The sequence below is a fragment of the Dipodomys spectabilis genome, unplaced genomic scaffold (genome assembly GCF_019054845.1).
Source record: "Dipodomys spectabilis isolate Male_0828 unplaced genomic scaffold, ASM1905484v1 ptg000098l, whole genome shotgun sequence".
NCBI lineage: Eukaryota > Metazoa > Chordata > Mammalia > Rodentia > Heteromyidae > Dipodomys > Dipodomys spectabilis.
This window is the reverse complement of record NW_024870775.1, coordinates 25,635,125-25,657,877: the sequence shown is the minus strand read 5'-3', so window position 1 is coordinate 25,657,877 and position 22,753 is coordinate 25,635,125. Positions and strand designations below refer to the sequence as shown.

The 22,753-nt window shown below is 35.2% G+C and overlaps 1 protein-coding gene across 6 annotated transcripts in view; it reads left to right on the top strand.

Annotated features, from left to right (window-relative positions):
* Positions 1–22,753, top strand: part of Nfib (nuclear factor I B) — a 225,666-nt gene that overhangs the window by 119,095 nt on the left and 83,818 nt on the right. For all 6 annotated transcript variants that reach the window (XM_042686913.1, XM_042686916.1, XM_042686914.1 and 3 more), the window contains one exon: positions 14,002–14,055. In XM_042686913.1, the coding sequence (XP_042542847.1) occupies positions 14,002–14,055 (54 nt within the window). The remainder of the gene's footprint in view (positions 1–14,001; positions 14,056–22,753) is intronic.

Genomic DNA, 22,753 nt, shown 5'->3' with positions numbered 1-22,753 from the left:
TACTCAGACTCACACCTGGGTTGTGAGCTTCCTTTTGTAGCCTTCCCACCATAGCTGGGAATGTCAGATATGTACCATCTCACGTAGCTTCTTTTGTTAAGATGGACACTTGTGAACTTTTCTGCTTTGCCTTGTTTGGAACTGAGAGTCTCAATTTTCGCTTCCTACATAGCTGGGACAGCTGATGTATGCTACTATGCCCAGCTATTGGTTGAGAAGGGAACTCATATGCTTAGACTAGTCCTATCTGTAATCCTCCCAATCTCAGCCTTCTAAGTAACTAGGATTACAGGCATGATTCACCAGCACTTGGCTATATTTTATGATTTTTCTTAAGTGAAAATTTTGGATGTCAAGTGAGGTCTTGTGAACTATTTCCTAGAGGAAACAGAATTATTTCTCTTTCCAAATATGTATTGTCCTTATGTAGATGCATATTGGCATATGCTTGGGGGTGTCTCTGCAAGAGGCATCTACTCACACTATTGATAAATATTTTGGAGCTGTTTGTGTTATGGGATATAAATAAATACCTGATGCTCTCGAAACTAAACTTATACTTGGGGCATGGCTTAACTGGTAGAGTGCTAGCCTACAAGTATGAGGCTATGACCTCAATCCCCAGTGTTGTAAATTAAACAAAACAAAACAAAACACTTGAGTCCTACCTCCACTTCCAGCTTTATATATGTACGTATATATATATATATATATATACATATATATTATTGTAAAGATACTGTACAGAGGGGTTACAGTTACATGAACAAGGTAATGAGTCCATTTCCTATTGAGCATTTTTTTTTGTTCTTAATTGGAGATAAGAGTCTCATAAATTTTCCTGTAAGGGTTGGTTTTGAACCATAATCCCCAGTGTGCAGCAGCCTCCTGAGTAGTTAAGATTACATGTATGAGCCACTGGCGCCCAGCCTAATTAATTTTTAAAACCTATGTTATTGTTATGTTCAAAATTATACATTTCTTAAATCTTTGGATATAAGATTTTTGTTTAGGATTGGATGGGGTCAGTGCTTTATTATCATTTCTTTTTTTTTTATTTAATTTTATTTTATTTGTATTATCATTTCTGTGAGAATCAGAGCAAATATTTTAAATGTATTATTCCAAATGATACTATAATCTATCTAATTTTGTTAAACTCCATTACTACTACTACTACCACCACCACCACTACTACTGCTACTACATTCCTGAGGATTAAACCTAGGGATTTTTCCTGGCTCTACCATTTGAACTACACCCTCAGCACTTTTGTTTATATTTTGTTTTTGAGACAGGATTTTCCTAACTTTTCCTAGGCCTAAGAATGGAACTATTCTTGAGCCTTCTGCATCTACTTACTGAATAACGGGATCACAAGCATGTATCACCATGCCTGGCTTGTTCAACTCTATTGATATTTATTTTAGCCTGATCAACCAAACATCAAAAACACATATATCCATAAATTACAAGAAACATAGTTATTTTAATAAACTTTTTTTTTTCAGTCATGGTGGGGCTTGAACTCAGGGCCTGGGTGCTGTCCTTGAGGTCTTCAGCTTAAGGCTAGTGTTCTACCACTTGAGCCACAGTACCACTTCCGGCTTTCTGGTGGTTTATTGGAGAGAAAGAGTCTCATGGATTTTCCTGCCAGGGCTGGCTTTGAACCACCATCCTCAGATCTCAGCCTCTTGAGTAGCTGAGATTACAGGAATGAGTCACAGGCACCTGGCTTAACAAACTTTTAACTATTTTTTTAAAACTAACTTTATTGGGAGGCAAGTTCATTTTTGAAAGGACCACATAATAATCAACTTTGAAAAATTAACCATTAGCCCATATGTAACTTACGTGCAATGAAAATTATCTTCCAAAGTAGATGAGATGAGTCTGTAGTAAAAAGCTTGAAGTTAGTGTCTGGTAAAATCGTGTGCCATCTGGAAAGTATTGGATGTGTAAGATTACATAGGTTTGATACCATTCAAGGTTAAAACACATGGATGGGACATTATCCAGGCTTTTTTTCATAGTTTTTAGATGTAGCTTAGAGATTTTTGAATCATAAGGAGTCAATTTGAATCTCTATTAAAGATGAAATGAGTAACATGACAAAGTTGGAGGAGTTCTGAGCACATGGAGCACAGCTCTCTCTGCATTGTTACACTGTTGGCTCCTTGTTTTAAAATAATCTAGAACATAAAATGCTTCTTAACTCTCTTCCTCATTTCCCAAGTAATCATAGTTAGGAGCAGAGGATTCCATATAGCCTTCTGTAAGGGGCCCTCTATGATTATGGGTTAGAATTACCTAGTTTAAACGTTTCTCTTAAAATGACCATTGGAAAGAATATTATCTCATACACTTTTAACAAATCTTCAGGTGTCTGTTAGGTTACATACACTTTTCATAGTTCTTTCAACTAGATTATTGCTTGTAGTAAAATTATCTTGATCTTTTAAAAAAATAAAGGAAAAATCACTTTTTTTTACTTTATCAACACAATTTGAATGACTTTTACGTTCAGTTGCAGCTTGCAAAAACAATTCCTAACCTTATTTGTTCCTTAATTTTATTCCTCCTCAGAAATGTGAATAGCATGATGTGTTATTCAAGCAGTTTTGTTCCTGGTAAATTAGCTTTTGCCCTGAAAACATGAGGAAAGAAGTTCTTTGAACCACTTATCAAGGAACTGTTGGAACATTTCATGCCATTATCTGTCACATCAGCAAGCTTCCTGTTTCATCAAGTGATTCTCAGATTTTTTCCTTCTAATATTATTATAAAAGTATTTTATAAACAAAAGTACTTAATAAATGTCCATCATACAAACCTTTTTTTTCCCCTTAGTAGCAAGTATACTCACCCTTGCTTTATTATTCAAATTTTAGTCTGTACCTTTGGAGACACACACACACACACACACACACACACAAACACACACACACACACACTACACAAATACACAAATATATATATACATTTATTTTGGTATTTTTTTCAATTATATTTTTATTAGATTTAAGTAGTTGTACAAAGGATGAATCAGTTTACAAGTACAATGGTTCTTGATCATTTTCTCTATTCCTTTCTACTTTACCCCCCCCTTCAATTTTCCTAATAAGGTGATGCATTGAATATTATTACTGCATTATATGCATATATCATCTGTGATCTGAGTTATGATTTAATAATAAATCAAAGACTGGTTATTAATATTATATTGTATATGACTATATATAATAATGTCATATATGATAATATGAATATAATCATATAGGATATAAAACATCTACTTTTCTCTGAAATTATAATGACTTGAAATAAGCCTTTTAACTATTTGAAAGGCATCTTTATGATTAATATAGAGAAGATATCTGTTTTAGAGTAAAAATTTCCTATAGGTCTATAATAAACAGTATAAAATATGACTTTTTGGCCATTGACTGAGCTAACTAATACATTGTACTTGAAGAGAGTTGCAGATATTTAACTATTAGAACATGTATGTAAAACCAAATAACTCAAAGTTATGACTATTATTACTGACCAATTTTTGTATGTTTAAATGCTATCAACTGTTATCTTATTCACTGTAAAATAGTGGTTATTCATTTAACAGATAGATTGAACATCTATCTACTCTATGCCAGGAATTTTGATAAGCTATGAATAAAACCACCATGAATCTTGACCTTGTGGATGTTTTTTTTGGTACGTCGTGGGGCTTGAACTCTGGGCCCAGGCGCTGTTCCTGCACTCTCCAGCTCAAGGCGAGTGCTCTACCGCTTGAGCCACAGTGCCACTTCCAGTTTTCTAGTGGTTTATTGGAGATAAGAGTCTCACCGATGTTCCTGCCTGGGCTGGCTTTGAACTGTGATCCTCAGATCTCAGCTTCCTGAGTAGCTAAGATTACAGGCAGGAGCCACCGGTGCCAGGCACCCTGTGGATTTTTAAAAGGTAGCAGGAGGTTTGGAAACTAATCTAGTCCCTAATTACCTGTATTGTTATTGTTTGTAAGGAGCTTACTGTGACAATAGAGGGAAAGGGAGCTTTAATTAAAATTTAAATAGTCCTTAGAAAAATATTCTTTTGCATATTTTCAGTGTCATGTAAAGCTTCCCCACCCTCTATTTCTGACCCTTTTGAAGAACAGGACTCAATCCTTAGCTTGTTTTACCCATTATTTTAATCATTTTTTAAATCTTTGAGTAGTTGTACAAAGGAGTTACCATTCAACACAACAGTTTATAAATATAATGCATCTTGATTGCTGTCACCCCTTTGTCATTCTCCTCTATCGCTTTTTCTTACTTGGTTTGAAGTGGTGGGACAGGAGACAATATATTCACAAGCAATCTGACTTTACAATCAGTGTGGGGAGAACATGTTCCATTTCTGGGGAAGGAAGCTCACTAATAAAATATTAGAAAGTCTTCTGTCTGCCTTTACTCAGATATATAGCCTTATATTAAGTTTTTGGGAAAAACATGAACGTGTCATATGTGTAGGATTTAGAATAATGCATGTGGAATTCCAAGACAAAACAAAGCAGACATGTGAGTCATTGTGATAGGCAATGTAACAAAATCTGTTTGGGACCTTGGAGGTGAAACAACATTTATTTTTTCCCATGCTTTTCTCTTAAGAGAAACTTAAGACTAATAGGACCATAATCATTGTCTTTGGTTTATATTGAAATTCTGCATTGATTTTTTTTTTTTCAATTTTCCTCTATGATTACGTGTTTTGGAGTCTGATGACATTCTGGTTTTCATTTCCAGATTCCTATTTCACCAACATTCTCTTTGCAATGCATACCTTGCTGTAAAATGAAGGTTTCTTGGTTTCCAAGTGGGGAATAAAGTGTATTATATAGGATAGCCCCCGTCCAAAATGTCTCCCAGATGGAAAGGACAAAACAATCATCTTACATTTTCCTATTGAATGTAGCCAGGTTTTGGAAAGGACTTCATTGTTTTCATGAGGCAAACTGCATTGGCAAATTTTGCCTTTAAATACATTGTACATGTTTGTCTAATATTATGAGATATGGTCAGCATTTATGAAAGATTATAAATCTCACAATTCTCTTCAGAAACTTTAAAATACAGCTGGAATTGTTTTGCTTTTAGCCAACATATAATCTTTGTAAAATTGGAAGTGTTTTGAATAAATAATGTTTTAGTTTATTTCCCTCTAGTGTGAAAACTATTTTTTAAGTCAAAATCATGCCATAAAACTCCTCCCTCTGTTACATTAACACCCTTGCCTCTGTATTTATATTATGCTGATGCATTTAACTCTTTAATAAAAAGATGCTAGATTACCTTGCCTTGATTTTAAAGATAGAAAGCTGGATTTGCTCCCAGGGACTCTTTCCCTAACTAGGCCAGTTTAAAAACTAAACAAGTATTGAGTCAGTTAATTAATTTAAATGAGATTACAAATCAAAAACATATTATGCAATCTTGATTTAATTACCACATTTTATTTACTTAATTGAAAACATACTCTAGAAAGTTAGCACCCTTGACAATGACCAGTATGGTGTCTTTGCATTCTATATATTAAAAACTGAGTGCAAGATGCCTGGATGATCCTAGTTTTGACCTTTGATTCAGCTCAATCCCTGGATTAGTAGATAGTCATTGAACTTTAATCTTGAGGTTGAAAGGTCAGATCTGATTATTTTAGACATCATTTCTGGGAGTTTGAAGCTGGTTAATGCATTGAAATTCATTGGTCAGAAATGTCAGCATGGTTAGCCCTTCCTGGGCAGGAGTTATCTCCTGTTGTGGTTTATTCTCAGATGTGATACTTTGCCCTTAATTTTCAGTGCTCTCTCTCTCTCTCTCTCTCTCTCTCTCTCTCTCTCTCTCTCTCTCTCTCTCTCTCTCTCCCTCTCTTTGTGGCTAAAGCCCTATGGATAAATTTCAGCCTTGAGCCTGAGCAAATTCTTATTTGATGCTTTGCACCCAATCTCCTCCTAAGCAAAAAACTGGCTCTTTAAAAGGAAGTTTAATAATAAAACAAGAATGACATTGCCCCAATTTTTAAGAAATGTAAAGACTTGGAAAAAATTATATTAAGTGAAGTAAGCCAGGCCCAAAGAAACATAGGTCCCATGGTTTCCCTTATTTTCAATAACTAGTATATGTCTAGGACAAGCAGAAAATGTCAGATAAGATGATGTTAAGCGAAATGAACCCCAAGATAGGGACACAAGTGGTTTTTTTCTTTCTTGCTATTGTTTCTAATGTATTTATAAGGTACTATGTGATTTTTTTTTGTTGCTTTGTATGTCCCTCCCCCACAGTATAACCCCTGTTTCCACTGTATTTGATGTTGGTATAATTTGGGGAAGGGAAGGGAAAAAACAAATTGTTTAAATAGGGATACAGGTTGACCGATTGCAGCAATGAGATGTACAAGATGCTATGTTGAAAAATGAACTTTACAATTTAGGCGGTGGGGGGTGGGGAAGTGTAGTTGAGGAGATGGGAGGGAAGGGATGGTAGGGGAAAAACAAAGTAGGAGGCAACAATGCTTGAAAAGAAATGTACTCATACCTTGCTCATGTAACTGTAACCCCTCTATACAGTATTTTCACAATAAAAATCTTATTTAAAAAATAATATAACAAGTGGAATGTATGGGGATAAGAAATGGGATGTATTGTATATCTGGCTTTAGTTCTATATTTTCCCTTGGTTAGTTAATTTATCTATAAGGACCTTCAGTATAATAGCTTCTTTTGAAACTATACATTTTGCTTCATCATATATTTAAGATGAATGTTGACCAATGTATAGGCAGAACTGAAGGTGTAGGCCTTCAGAGCTGAAGTAAGAAGATGGAAAAACAAGTTTAAATCCGGTGCTAGTGACTCATGCCTTAATCTTAGGTGCTCAGGAAGCTGAGATCTGAGAATTTCAGCTTAAAGCCAGCCTGGGCAGGAAAGCCTGAGAGAATCTTATCTCCAATTAACTACCCTCCCCCTCCCCCTGCAAAAAGAAGTTTGATTTGTCTTCTTGCTGCTCAGAGTTGAGTTTATATAGGAATACAGATTTAGCAAAAATATGTTAAGGACCCCATTAAACAATGACACGGAGTTAACACTGTGTAGAGATTAAACTAAATTTTGCAATGCAGTAAATTCCAAACAGAAGTAGAGAGGTAGACACAAAAAGAAAGAGAGAAATTTTTTTTCCCCAATCTTATGAGAGGAGAGAAAGCACTCCATTTTCCCATATATCTTTGTATTATGTTAGTAAATATTTAGTAGAGAGAAAAGAAAATATAAACTCTAGTTTTGGGTTACCTCCATTGATGAAGCAGTACTCTGTTAGATGTGAAATTGTGTTTTTATTGTCCTGGAGTGGGACAATTATGTAATAACAACTGTGATTATGTAAAGCTCACTTCCTCTAAATCTCAGGGAAGCCAGTAGAGTAGACACCTGGATGGTGGTTGACAGAGGGGAGAGGAACAGGGAGATTAGTTTTCTCTTCTGTATCTTGAAATACAAATACTTTTTTTGTTTCCCTAGTATAAAATAAACTCATTTCTATCCTTTCCCTCTATATTCTTTTACCCTCCCTCCCTCCCTCTCTTCCTTCCTTCCTTCTTTCCTCCCCCCCCTCTTCCTTCCTTCCTTCCTTCCTTCCTTTCTTTTTTTCTTTCTTTCTATCTTACATTTTTCTTTTTAAGTGACTCTGTCGTGCTATATACTTTGTAAAAAACATACTGTTTTAAAAGTATATTAGTACTTAATGTTTTAGAGAGAAAGGAGATTGTTTAAAGCTCTTAAAAAATCTAGTATTCTTTAGTTGACAATAGGCTATTTCTTTACCTACTGAAGGCAAAAGACTATGACAAAGGAGCTCTTTATCACATGATGACTAATTTTATTTCTAACAAGAGGCTATCTGTAGGTTAACAGGTTACAGTTTGGGTTTCATTTACTCTTTTGAAATCCCTTAATATAAAAGCTATATTGTTATAGAGTCATATAATTTTAGAAGTGGAAGGGTGCCAACAGTTTACCTTGCTCAGTCACTTCTTTGTACCAAAATGACTAGAAATTGGAATAGTGCTCCCCATATTTGGTTTTCTTGTTGATACTCAAGTCATGATGTTAATGAATTAAATGTGCTTTAGGAATGAGCTTCCTCTAAGGGTAGAAAGAGAGTCTAGCTATAGCTCTTTGGTACCATTTGCAAGTGAGAGACCTGATTCCTTTACCTCCACCAAATACCTCTTCTTCTTGTGGTAGAATGCCAAATTAATTCCCAACATGATTCATCTTATCCATCAATTGCATGTCCTAGTATTCATTCTGGAAGAGAGAAAGCAGAACAGAACTTCACATTGGTCTTGGAGCTGCAGCTCTGGGACTGGTTTATCTGCGCTTTCCCTTAGCACAGGTTTGCCTGTTTGACTTCTAACACAGCTTTTGTGTAGAGGGTGCAATGAGTTTTTCTTCTTTGTGTACTTCTGGAGTTTATAGACAATTTGTTTCTGTTCATATGACTCAAATATTCCAGGCATCATCTCCAAAACATAGGGAGATAAGACTAAATAGGATAATATCTCCCTGTCACATTGTTTAGAAACTAAAAAGGGATGACTCAACTTGAGGGGATATGGGGTGAAAAAAGGAGGATTTCATGAGTAGAGTGTGAGGCATGGCACAAGGAGGTGAAATGCTATACTATAACCCTGGGGTTGGGCAGGGGCCAGATCAGAGCTCTTTGAGTGGCATACTAGCACTTTTGGAGTCCTTTATATGGATATCTGCAGTACACACAAGGATTTTAGCAGAGATTTAGCTTAATTTACAAATATGACTTTGTTAACAATATGAAATCTGTACTGGAAAGTTTAGCACATCAGGTTGTTTTTCAAAACACTGTTCCCAAGTCACCTCCTTCTGATGACTGATGAAATGTCCATCTCTCCTGAGAAGGATTAACAATTTTTTCCTAAGATACTCATGCATAACACAATATTAATTTTAATTTTAATTACCTTTTAAAATCAATACATGAAGCATAAAGCTTGCATATTACCTTTTAAAATCAATGCATGGGGCTGGGAAGGTGGCTCAGTGGTAGAGCGCTTGCCTTGCATGCCTGAGGCCCTGGGTTCGATTCCTCAGCACCACATAAGCAAAAAGAAAAAAGCCAGAAGTGGCGCTGTGGCTCAAGTGGTAGAGCGCTAGCCTTGAGCTGAAGAGCTGAGGGACAGCGCCCAGGCCCAGAGTTCAGGCCCCATGACTGGACCCAAAAAAAAAAAACCAACATAAAATCAATGCATGAAGCATAAACTTATCCTAGAAATTTAATACATTGTATACATTTTGTAACATTTAAGTCAGGTTTGATATATTCAAACACCAGTTTTTGTTTTAATAATGAAAACATTCAAAATCCTTCCTTCTAGCTTTTTGAGATATATGTATGGTACATGGCCACTCTCTGTAGTAATACTATGTGCAATGGAACACCAGAATTTCTTACTCTTTCCTATCTGTCTCCTTACTTTTTGATTATACATACCCTACTCCTCTCTCCTCCATTTTGTAATTTTCTTTCTTATCTCTTTGGGACACTTCTGAGATTCTAAAAGTCATATAATACATATTACTTTTAAAACAATAGTTAAAAGATATTATTATAAACTAATAGGAAATTTAATAATCATTAGGAGTGCCTGTTAGCAAATATTTAGATCCAGGAAGTGTCCAGAATCGTACTGTGTTTCATTTAAATGGTGCTTCCATTATGACCTTCAAAAGATCTTTCTCAAATTGATTATCTCCTCATTTCAAAGAGTTGTAACGAATTCACTCAGAGGTTAATGCCCAGTACAACCATTTCACAGGCCATTACTTATTTTTTTATTTTATATATTTAACATTTTATTGGGCTTCCAACAGGTTACCCCCAAAACATTAAGGTTTCCTTTGTTTGGTAGAAAGAGTAGAAACTAAACTTCACTCCTCTATAACACATCAATTAGTCTATAGAGCTCAATGACAACAATTTCCAACCTAGGTAGAGAAGTTAGGGGAAGTCCAAGTTCCCAGAAATATTTTATCTATGGAATGATCATTTGGCTTTGTGTGAGTTCAAGATTGCATCACAACCACTCCTGAAGCCTTGCAACTGAATAGTGACCCAGCTAAGGAACACAATTTTGGAAAAAAACTGTTGAGAGCATTTTATTCTCTCATTATGCCTGTCAAACCTAAACATAGAAATATTGAAACTATAGATTGAGATCAAGGAAGAGTCAATGAAAGGTGCAGGGAGAGAGAGAGAGAAAGATGACTGATTTTAGTCAGCTGCCTTCCAGACCCCATTCCCTTCTCTTCATGGCATCAACATCTTCCTAGACTTGAAGACCCCAGGGTTCCTGGGCTGCTCACAGACCCTTTTTCACCAGCCTTGTTCCTCAAAAGCAGTTTCATTAGACAGCTCTTATCTAATGCCCTGGAGCATAGCAGTGCCTTCCTTCTTTTTGTTGAGCCCAGCACTACATTATTTCCTTAGGAACTCTTGGTGGGCACACCTTGGTTCAGTAGGTCCCCCCACAGACATATGTAATGGCTTTGCATCAGGAAAGGCAGAATTTAATCATGTTTCTCTTTCTTCCTCATAGTTCATAAAATATATTAATCATTTTTAAAACTGTCTCTACATTTCCTAATATGTTTCATTGATGGTGTAGGATGTGTTTGAAGCAGGGCTTGTTCTTTGCAATGATCCTGTGACATAGCATTCTTCAGGTTTTCAAGACTGAGATGCAAAACTCTTAGAGTCAAGTTCTTTCATACCAGATAACATGGCTAGTAAAAGACAGAGCTAGAAATCACTGTAATATATCATTCTCTGTCTCTGTCTCTCTCTCTCTGTCCCTCTGTCTGTCTGTCTGTCTGTCTCTCTCTCTCATTCTCTCTCTAACACCCCCTCCAGTGTAGAGGGCTTGAAGAAAGTGATGGAAGTGGTTAAATAAAACCCTTTGAGTAGAGTAATTTGACCTAGGTGGTGAATTGAAGGGTTTTAGATGTGGTCTGACTAATCCCTTCTCTGAAGTCAACCACAATCACAGTTCATTTTTGCTTTCTCTGCCAACTATGACTCCCGGGTTACTTCCTTTTCTACCACTTGGAGTCAAGTGACTGATATAGGATGCCATGAGAGTAGATTCTAATAGAATTCACAGTCTGACAAGTAAATGTTCTGTTGCTTAGAGACTGGGCCATCTTCTATGTTTTGAAGACATAGTAGGCTATTTTGCTTCATGAGAGGATACAGACATTCAAGTAAAAAGGAAAACCTGTTATTGGCTGCCAGTGAATACCAGGTCATTTTAGGAAGTGGGATCATTACAAAAAGTGAATGTGTGAGTCAAACTTAGGCTCCACTTCAACCTTCTCAAATCCTTGTGGTTTTTCTCTAGTAAATCATAGTGTTTTTTTTTTTTTTTCAGTTGAAGAACTTCGTCTGCAAGTTGTTGGGAGAGAAAATAGTTTTCAACCAAAAAGAAAAAAAAAAGAGTAGTATTTTCCATGCAGTGGTAATAGGGATGCCATTGTGTTAGCCCAAAACTTTCTTAGATTTTTGGGAGTGAGGGGGGCAGTACGGGGATTTCAATTCAGGACCTCATACTTGCTGTGTAGGTATACCACCATACCTTACTTATTGAGAGGTGGTCTTGCTAACTCTTTCCTGTGTTGGTCTTGGGCTGTGATCTTCCCCCATGTCTGTTCAACACACTCCATTCCCCATCCCCAAGTAGCTAAGATTATGAGCATCAGTTACTGTCCCTGGTCATGAGTTTCATTCTTTAGTCTATTGATCCAGGTTTCACAGCATGCGATGGGAAAAGGTTATGGTGGTGTCAGTTGGTAGCTGGCATACCTAAACATATAGAGTCATAGGCTGATATATAGAGTCTGCAGTTCCTAACTTGAGGTGGCTGTTGCAACTTGCCTGCTGATGACAACGTTAACTGAACTAATGATGTGTTGTATCTAGATCTGTATAACTAGACTAATACATGTGAGGTACTTTGAGAGAGAAAAATAAAACATGGAGTGATCTGATCAGTAGGCATGTCCTGTGTAAGTACAAATCTCTCAAAATCATAGAATCACTTGGAAGACTCAATTGTGATGCATAGAAATGCCAAGACATTGGAGAAATAAAAGCTGTAGCAAAAAAGATGACTTACATTCTTATGTCACTCTATATTTTGGGACTGAAAAAGTAGAAAGAGATAGATGAATTTTGCTTCATTTCAAGAAGAAGGAGTAGTAAAAGAATTTATAAAAGCTGAGAGTGAAGAGCTTTATTCTCTGGAGAATCTAGCTATGTCCTGAGAATTGAATGGTCTTTCTAGTGTCTTTACTTTCTCATTTTAGGGAACTAAGAACAAGTTGAGGGACAATGTAGTAATCACTACATATGTTTGCTAAGATCTCATGAAATTTGTTCTAGATAAAAAAGGAGAAACCAATTAAAGAAATGGAGAGAAGGGTACCAGCCTTGAGTTAGAGCTAGCATGCAGGAGGCAAAGTATAGAAATCAGAACCAGGTCTTATACAGAAAGAAACTAACAAAATGTTCTGCATTTAGAAGTAGAACTAGCAATTGCAACATGCTAATCATTTACCTGGAAGAACAGCATAACCCTAATGAAAAGAGCAGGCTTTTTTTTTTTTTCCTTAAGCAAGACTCAGAGTCTCTTTTCTGGCTCAAGCATAGGGCTAAATCTTCAGGGAAGAGACTTGTCAGTGTCTGGCAGTTGATTCCAGAGCCATTTCCAATGTCCAGCCTATTACATATTGTTCAGATTTGCTAGCAAATTCAAAATTGCCTTTTGTATGCAAGTAAAAGGTTGCTGAGTCTGAGCCTTCTGTCCCTTTGGCATTTACCCTAAACCTGGTGTGGTCATAATTATGAAGGACACGCTGAGGTGAGGCATACATACACTTGAGAGAAAATCTGTAGAGAAAATCTCTGTCTCTGCTTAGAAGCATGCATTTTAGTTGGGGCAACACAAATTAAGTGCTAGAAGCAATAAAGAAGATTACAAAGCACGTTGCAAGTAAATGTGTAATACTGTGGGGCACATGATACATATAAATGCAGAGGGGACACAGAGGCAAGTGGACTAAGCTAAATGCAGCAGTCTGGGATTAGTCTGAAAAGACATGTTGCCTAACAATTTTATAGCCTCCATTTTTCTGTCTGTAGCATCACTGAAAAATAAAGTGGAACGGGGAATTTGAATATACCACATCGATCCCATTCTCCTTATCTGAAAAGTCTGTCCATCTATCACAGATGGAAATTACATTGATCCAACAATTTGTGCTCCACAAAGCCATGTTGGATTTCTACCTAATAATTTATGCTTTTCCTAGTGTTTGCAAATCGATTGCTATTATGAGATGTAGACAAATCTGGGCTGGGATCCAGTAGGATGGGAGGTGATTGGAGTGGATATGTGTTCATGCGAATGAAATCCTGGTAACGCAGCCTCTCATTTTTATGTATTTTACTCTGTGAATAAAAACATTTTTCAGGTTTTCTTAAGTATGTTTTATTATATTTGGATTGCATTTTAAGGGAAGGTATCTGCTTTATTTCTTATTTCTTCTGATTGGCCTTGATATTTGCCTAACCTTCACACCATCTTTAGTGGCTTTGTAGCTAGACCTCTTGTTTCAAAAAGGCCTTGTTCCATCCCTAGAATATTATAGACCAGTACAGTACTCGTTGGTTCTTTTGATGTGGAAATATGTATAGACATTCATCTGGTTTGGTGAATAAAATGTTGCTGCCAAAAGGCTCGGGAAAGTGTACTTTATTTAAACATTCAATCTTATTGTTGTACCTTCAATTTTTTTTTAGAAGTCCTTCTGAGGATTGTGAAATTCTTTCAAAACAAATTAAGAAGAAAACATTTTCTGTGATTTCTTTACAGATTCTGGACAATCAGGAAGTCCAAGCCACAATGATCCTGCCAAGAATCCTCCAGGTAAATATGTGTTCCAGGACGTTTGCACTCTGACATTGTTGGAGAACAAAGGTACCACTGTACAGATAAACACACCGTAATTAGTCAGCTGCCTATTTTGTTCTGGCAGGCAGGTATGAGGGGTACAAGATGTGATTGTGTTTAGGTTCTAAGATGTGATTGTGTTTAGGTCATTACAGTGGCAAAAACTTATATATTGATATAATTAGCATTTACCTAATTGCTCACGCTCTATTTTTTGTTAGTATTTCTTTAAAAGTCTGTGCTTTACTTGTATGTCTTTTTGGTGCTAAAAGTTATTGCATCTGAAAAGCCAAAGATCTTTTAATTTTTTTTTTAACTCACAAGAAAAAGTAAAAAAAAAATTGTGCACAGTGTTATAATGTATCAATTCTAATTACTTTAAAGGTACTTATGATGGTAGTGGTTTTTTTTTTTTCTGAAGGATTTTTGTGGAAATTTTTATTCTGTAAGATTTTTATTGGTTCCCCCAAATCAGGAAATAATCAAAGTAGGACTTTTTCTTTAGTATAAGGTGTGCCAAATCCTCTCTTTATTTTCAGAAGTTGTTCCAGATCTGAAAAAAAAAAAAAAAGGGCTTTTACAACTTGGCTACTCTCATGGTTTTTTTTGTTTTGTTTTATTTTGTTGTTGTTCAAAAATATGTGGAGTACTTTACATGCAAGGAAGGATTTCTAGATTTCATTGTTATGTGAATTCTAATTCCTTCTGTGATTTCATTAAAAGAATATTCTAAAAATAAACTAATAAAAGAAAGGCAAAACCCAATAAATCCGAAGGCAGCCACACATTCCCTCTACTTACCCAAATAATCTCATGTGTTATTTTATTGAAAATAAACCATGAAATTTATAAAAAATATCACAAAAATAAAAGTTTTTCGGTAGTCTTAGTTTTAAGTCTTTAATTGTTCTATCTTCTGTATAATCGTGCTTGCCAAATTTGAAGTTAAACTCCCTAAAGAACTCTCAAAATGCATGAAAATATATTAGGCATCTCACAAGAAAGATACAGCAAAAAAAATATACATATATATATATATATTTGAAAACAAGTTTCTTTTTCTTTCTGACACCTGTCTCTATTTTATTCTTTATTTTTATCTTACAGTAATCATATGTTTTCTAGTGTACTTATTAAGTTATTCTGTATTGTAGAAAATCATATACTGTAAATGAAGTTTATATGCCAAAGATTAGAAATCCTTATACATCCTGAAAATATATACTATGTTGATTTTTGCTTCATAAATTTCATTGTTACAGATTGAAAGAAAATTGTAAAAAAAAATCTGAACAATTTTAAAGGAGTTTCCAGTTAAATTTATTTTCTGTGTAGATAGATCAGAATTATTTTAATTCCTTTTACAAAAAGAAAAACTTTAGAATGTGACAAATTTTGTCAGAAATGTTCTGGAGTTGAGCAAATTTCATCAAGTTAAAATGTCTTTAACTTATAAATATTTCTTTTTAGTTCACTAGTATTTATTTATTTTTTGTTAAAGTGTATTATATCCAAACATTTAAAAGCCTCTTTCACATCTTGCAAAAAATGAATGGAAGAATATTGTTTTTTTGAAGAGAAAGTTGAAAGATTTGATAAGATTATAAATCAGACTAAACAAAGGATATGGCTTTTTGGATTTGAATGACAGCTTGATTGATATTAATAAAGTAGTGAATGTTGAAGTGCATTTCTGAATATGTATCCAAGGAATTATGCTCATCTAACATGTTCTGTACTTGAGTTGGATAAATAACCTTTGTGTAGTTATGTAATTTAGTAGAATAAAATTTTAAAATATTTTATCAAGCTTGGTTAAATTTTGCTTTGGCTACATGTAGTAGCATCTCTTAATTTTTCTGTTTTCAAAGAGAATTGCAAACACTAATAGTTGAACACATACTTCTTTCCTTTTTGAAGTTTTTCTGGGGAATTTTTTTTACAAGCTATCATGAAGTTAAAATGTTATAGACAAATAGTTTTTAAAGACGGGGTAAAAATATGCCAGGCACCATTGGCTCATGCCTGTAATCCTACTTACTCAGGGGGCTGAGATCAGAGGATCGCCATTCAAAGCCAGCCTAGGCAGGAAAGTTTGTAAGACTGTTATCTCAATAAACTAATCAGAAAGAGCTAGAGTGGCACTGTGGCCCAGTGGTAGAGTGCTAGCCATGAGCAAATGAAGCTCAAGGACAGTGCCAAGGTCCAGAGTTCAAGCCCCAGGACTGGCAAAAAAAAAAAAGTTAAAAAGAGTATTATATAAACATTGTACACTGATTAACAGATTGTAGAATTACAGTATAATAAAATATACATATACCTAAATCAAAAGAAATTGAATTAAGATTTCTTTGATCATTCAAATGCCTTCTATTATTTTAACTTTGTGTATTATCATATTATGGACATAACCTTAAAACTAACTAAGGGATTTTTGTTCCCTAATACTTTGAAATAGGTGAAGCCACTAGGCATAGAGAATATTTTCTTTTTTTAAGTTCAAGAAACAAGAATTTATTTAGATTTTTGTTTGGTACTCAATTAGGATAAACTGTGCTTTCATAATTGTAAGCATCTTGAGTAGTTTTGTGATATTCATTTATCTACTCTTTTTGTTGCTGTTTTCATCTCTCTGTCCTTGGTTGCAATGTGCAATTTCCAAGGTGGAGAGTCAAAATCTCATGAAGGTATAGTCCATATTGGAAAATTCAGGCCAAAGTTACACACAGTGAAACCAGTCAAATCACTCTGTGGTTGTACTCTTATCACAAAGAGAAACGAAAGTTGTGAAAAAGATCACTTTGCTTATCCACACTTTCTTGTCACTGGTAGCTTCCCACTGGTTGATGTAGAGCACATGGAAATTGCTGTCATCTACTCCTGCATTTATTGCCCAACAGCTAAAGAAGAAAGGCCAGAAATCCAGGCCCTCTGAAAAATCTTACTGATTCTTGACAGGAAGGTGGAATCCCATTCATTAATTCCATAAGTGTAGATGCATGAGTCTGTCTACCTACAAGTCCAATGTACCACTCTTCTTTACTACACCTTTCTTTCAAATAAGACTGGCTGCCTGAATTGGCAGCTATTCTTTGCTATTTCAGAACTCCTGAAAGTTGACCCTAAAATCCTTCAAATAGTAGTATGAACATTACAGATAGGCCTTTAATGTTTAGCTTGTGTTTCTTTTTAGAATTAATGTTTTTGCACAAGTAATCAGAAACAGTACATTTTGTGAGGGGGAATATTTGGTATTTGATATTTTCTAAAACATTCAAGCAGTTCTTTCTGTGTTTGCTACTTATAGCAGTATTTACATAGTCTATTGTATTTTCCTTAAATATTTAGGATTTAGTGTTTGATTTTCATTTGTTACATTCTTTTAGAGCTAAAATTCTGTAAAAAAAATCAGATGATACCCTATGGCATGACCTAGCTATCTTGTTCAACAGCATTAGGCCACTTCAGCTTTTAAATGATGCACATTTCCTTTGCTTATGATGGAATCATGTATTAATCCTTATATCCATTTAGTTCCTTTTGAATATGATGTTAATCTTTTCTAAGTAATGAAAGTACAAGAGTTTCTCCTAACTATTGTCAACAATTAGCAACATTGACAAACTGTTAATTTAGGGACTTGGACTTACATAAAATTTTATTTCCAAGAGTTCAAAACTCCACTGCTACTTTTAGGAATTGTGTGATTGGACTATGATTAGCTTTGACTTGCTTCATTATTTTGTATCCCCACATTCCTTGGACTATGATCTCCTAGATTTTCCAAACTAAATCCATTGCTCAATTCTAGAATGGACAATGTCCAAGGAAAACAAAGCAATCTAAAAGTCAGATTTTTGCCTATAAATCAATTCTAAACTAAAGTCTCATTTTGGAGTTTGGGAAGGCTCTTAGTTTTGTGAGGAAACTCTCCCTTGGCTGGTAATAAAACAACAAAATGTTGAGAGTTTTTGCAGATTTTATGATGTAAAATTTTAAGGTATTTAAATTCCATAACTAGAACATGGATTTAGACATATCCACCTCTTCTTTCTCCTTTTCTTCTTCCCCCTCTTTCTCCTCCCCTTTCAGTATGTAAGTGCTCTGTTTAAGCTTGATCATTTGCATATAGTTGGACAAACTTCTGAGATCTATTAGGACCATATATTGTATACTGCAGATAAATCACTTTGTATTCTTTCTCTGAAACAGGAACGGAACTAAGTAAATAATTGAACAAATTAAACTAGGAAGGTCTATTAATCTTGGCAACATGCTTCTCTTAGACTTAAGCAATTCTTGAAATCAGAAAAATGTTAAGGTTGATCTCTTTGTTTTTATAAATGCTAAAATTGAAGCCAACAGATGGATGTCATGAAAATTATAAAAATATCTAATAATCATTAAGCAAACCAGCTCTATGCCTGCAGTAGTAGTGTCCACCTGTTGGGATCCTTAGCACCCAGGTTTATCTAACTTTTCATTTTATATGTTCAAATCTTAGAAGTTGGGAAATAATAAGACATTTTTTTCTTTGTCTTTTGCCTTTGAAGAAAAATAAATTTTCAGAGGTTATCATAAATCATGTTTTCTCTTAGAATATGGTACAGAGTCAAAGAAAGGAGGACATTTAGTTTTATTTTGAGAAATCATGTCCCATTCACTTCTTAATTAATCTTCTCATGTCCTTGTTTATTACATCTATCAAAATCAAGATTTTTTTTAAATGGGAGAAAATGCACTATTCAGTGATACTGAAAGTAATTTTAAACTTTGGCACTTGAAAATATGCAATAGACTATAAACAAGCTTTCTATTCATAGAAGTATAAATAGATAGACACTGAAAGTATTGGCTAACAGTGGTTAAGACCTGACATCGTAGGTAAAGCTTTTAAGTAATTTAAGAATGAGGTCTGTGCCAGTCAAAAAATATCAAAGGATTTTTTTCTTAACAGATTTTGTTTCAGAAATACTTTTCTTCTTTATCTTCCTACTCATTTGAAGACATTAACTTCAATAAAGTCCTTAAATGTTCAAATTTAAGACAGGATTCAGAGTGAAAACAGGATAAAATGAAGGAAGTGCTCTGTTCACAAATTACTCTTAAAAAGCCAGAAGGGTGCATAGCCCTCAGCTACTTATTTTTTACAGGCAACATTCTGAGTACTTATATATAACTTACTCTTCAAAGACTGGTCTACACAGAAGTTGGCACCCTGCCCAGCCTTTACTGTGGAGCTAGCCTGATTACTTGTAATATTTAATTTGAAAAAAAAGAAGACAATTTAGAAATATCCCAGAAGATCCTGAGAGAAAAAGATTTCCCCGTTTTTCTCAGTCACCTACCATATCGGGCAATAACTAATATTAATTGTCCACCGGCGGCTAAGGTCAGAATTAAATGTACAGTGCCTGATAGGAATACAGTTACTCATGTAACTGTTATTCCTCTGTACAGTATCTTTACGATAAAAATATATAAAAAAGAAAAAAATAATTAAATGTTACAACCCAGACCTTGATGGTATGAATTGAACAGCTCAAAATTAGGAGCATTTACCCCTGGGAAGCTGGGGATAAATACCATGCTACACCAAGAATCATGAACAACTCAATAAGAGGTAGCCCTATGTAAATATTTTACCTGTTATTTATTTATTGAGCACTTGTTATGTTTCTGGTACTGAACTTAATGCTTTAGAAAGTTTTTTAAGGTGAATTACACGTAACCATTGTTCTTCCTATTTTTTTCATCCAAAAAATAATATTATATCTGTATGTATGATCAAAATTAAATATTACTTAGTGCTACTATTCAAGTGTCATGACAGAGTTCAAAGTTGTGAAATACTCTTTGCAAGAGTTGTAAGAAGCGTGGTGGCAGGAAAGAGTGTGAACTTTGGAATGAGATTTTCCTCTGAATCAACGCTCCATCTTTCACAATGATCTTGAGGACCATGGGAAGAAGCAGCAATCAGCCAATTTCTCTGAAACTCAGCAAAATCCATTATATTCATGTCAGTTGTGAGGGACAGATACAAGAGCATACCTGGTGACTTGCAGGTGTTTGATAGTAGTGAAGAGTTTGTTGTCACACTTTTGCTCCAGCTGGGTTGATCAAGAAAGCTTCCTGCATGAAATGTCATTTGCTGTGAATCTAAATACAAATGCATTGACTTAAAATGAAATGCCTTGGCAAAGTTACAGGACAAGGTGAGCTGCATAAAGTAGAACAGAATAGAAAATAGAATAGAAAACAGAAGAATAGACTAGGAGATTTAAATGTTTCCAGGTTTTTTTTTTTTTTTTGGTGGTTGCTGTTGTTTTTGGTCAGTTGTGGGGTTTGAACCCAGTGCTTGGGCACTGTCCCTGAGCGTCTTTGTGCTCGACTAGTGTCTACCACTCGAGCCACAGCGCCGCTTCTGGCTTATTGGAGATGAGTCTCACGTGTGTGTGGGGGGGGGGAGGGGAGGGAATTGGGAGATTTTCTGCCCACTTGCCAAGGCTGGCTTGGGACTACTATCCTTAGATCTCAGCCTCCTGAGTAGCTGGGATTACAGGCATGAGTCACAGGTAGGTGCCCAGCTATTTCCAGGTTCTTGATGGAACAGGAAATTTTATTGCCTGTCTTTTGGGATCAAAAGAAAAAGAAAATGCTTTTTTTTTTGGTACACAAGTTTAGTTTGTTTTTAATGGCAGAGCAAGAAATTTAGTAGAAAGATAAAAAGGAAGGAGAGCATAAGATTTAGGGATATGGTAGGCTGGAGCTAGAAGGTTCAATAGCAAGATGATAGTAGAAAGAAGGAGAAACATTTCCTACTCCCCATGCAGGAAGTGGGAGTTTAGGACTTCCATTACACAGTTTTTAATATTCTTAGAAAAGAGAAAAGAAATGAATTGTTGGAGGGGTTTTTTGGGGGGGGGGGTGGGGATCTGGCAAGATTTTTTTTTTCTATTAGACCCTTACAAGATCATTATATGAATATTTTCCCCAGTTACATCTTAATGAGGTTCTTTCTGAAGCCACCAACCTTCCTCATCCTCTTGAAACTTTTGTCAGTACTTTACTTTTTCTAGCTCCTCATTATCTTTCTCTTTTTCTGTTGACTCCTTCTTGACAATTAATCTCTCACTGAAACTTCTTCAACCAGTTTCTCACCTCTCTTGTTTTCTATGGTATAAGAGAAATCCCATCCTGATTTCTCCTGTATTTGAGCTTCTGTCTCCACTGAAGTGATTCTCTAAATCCATGACTTTTAATTGGGCGGTGGGTGCCCAGTGGTTCCTTTTCATCCTGCTCCTGCTAGCATATTCTTGAGTACTTGCTGAATTAGTTGACCGTAGTCTGTTTAAAACGTGTAACTCTCCAGGTATTGGTGTTGCCTGTCAGTTACTTGGTGATTTCTTTTCTCTTTGTAACTACATTTTTAACTTTAGTACTCTAGGTATTTTTAGTACATGTTATGCTTTTAAGATATGTAATTTTTGAAAGTAAATCTTTGGTACCCAATCTTTCTCTTAATGTTTCAAGTCTACATTTTCAACTATTTTTTTTTGACATGTTTTTCTAGATATCTCATGTGTAAGTCAAATTTAGCATTTTCAAAAATCACTTTCCCCCCTGTTTAAAATGTCTTAAAGCCACCAGACGCTTACCTGAACCCCTTGGTTAGAACAGGTCACAATTTCTTTTGAAGAGACCCTCACTCACTTGTCTTCCACATACTTGACTTTGAAAAGTTTCTTGAATTTACTCCTTCTCAACTCTACTGTTTTCACGTGGGCTCAAACACTATTTCTTGCCTGAAATTGTAGAAAAATTTTATTACTGTCTTTTCTGTTTTAGTTTCTTTCCTCCTTTTCTCTCTCAATCTCTGTTCCTTCCTCTCTTCCTTCCTTTTTTTCCTTTGTCTCATCTTACATAGGAACATGTTTAGTAAAACATAAAGTTGAGTTGCTTAAAGGGCCCTAATGGCTCCCTACTTACAAACTTGTATCCTTCGTTATCCTTTAAAATTCTGCTCAACACCTGACAACAAATCTGCTTCTTTCTCTTCTGCTATGTGGTATGTGATATGCTTTTTATTCTGCTACGATGACAATATGAACTCCGGTTTCTTTAATATTCAAACATTGCAAGAATCTTATTTGATTCTCCAAGCAAATACTGGATCTCTGCTTCCATTGTTTTACTGTTTTATATTTCAAGCCTTTGCAAATGTTTCTCCAATAAATAACATTTAATGATAAATTTATTCCTATCATTCCATTTACTTTTTGCATGACATACATTCAAATGTTGTTTAAGAAGTATTAGATTTACATGCTTATAGATTTCTATCTAACTCATTTACTTATAAAAATACCACAAAGAGGTTGTACAAGCTCCCAACTAGTTATTGACAAATACAGGCGAAAACTTAATTTTTTTCATGCATCCAAAGATGAAGTCAGTAGTAATTTTAACTCAGGATTAGTACTTTCCCCCCTTAATTGATCTCCCCAATTTTGATGAATAATAACAGTTCATTAGTGCATATTGCTTTTTGAAGAAATAAGAAATGGCTAAATGAAAACGTCTTGTCTATACTTGGCTTCTATGTTTAAGCTCTGTAAAGATAAAGCTTTATGTTGGGACCCATCATCAGGCCCAAGTCTGAGTCTACTGGCAG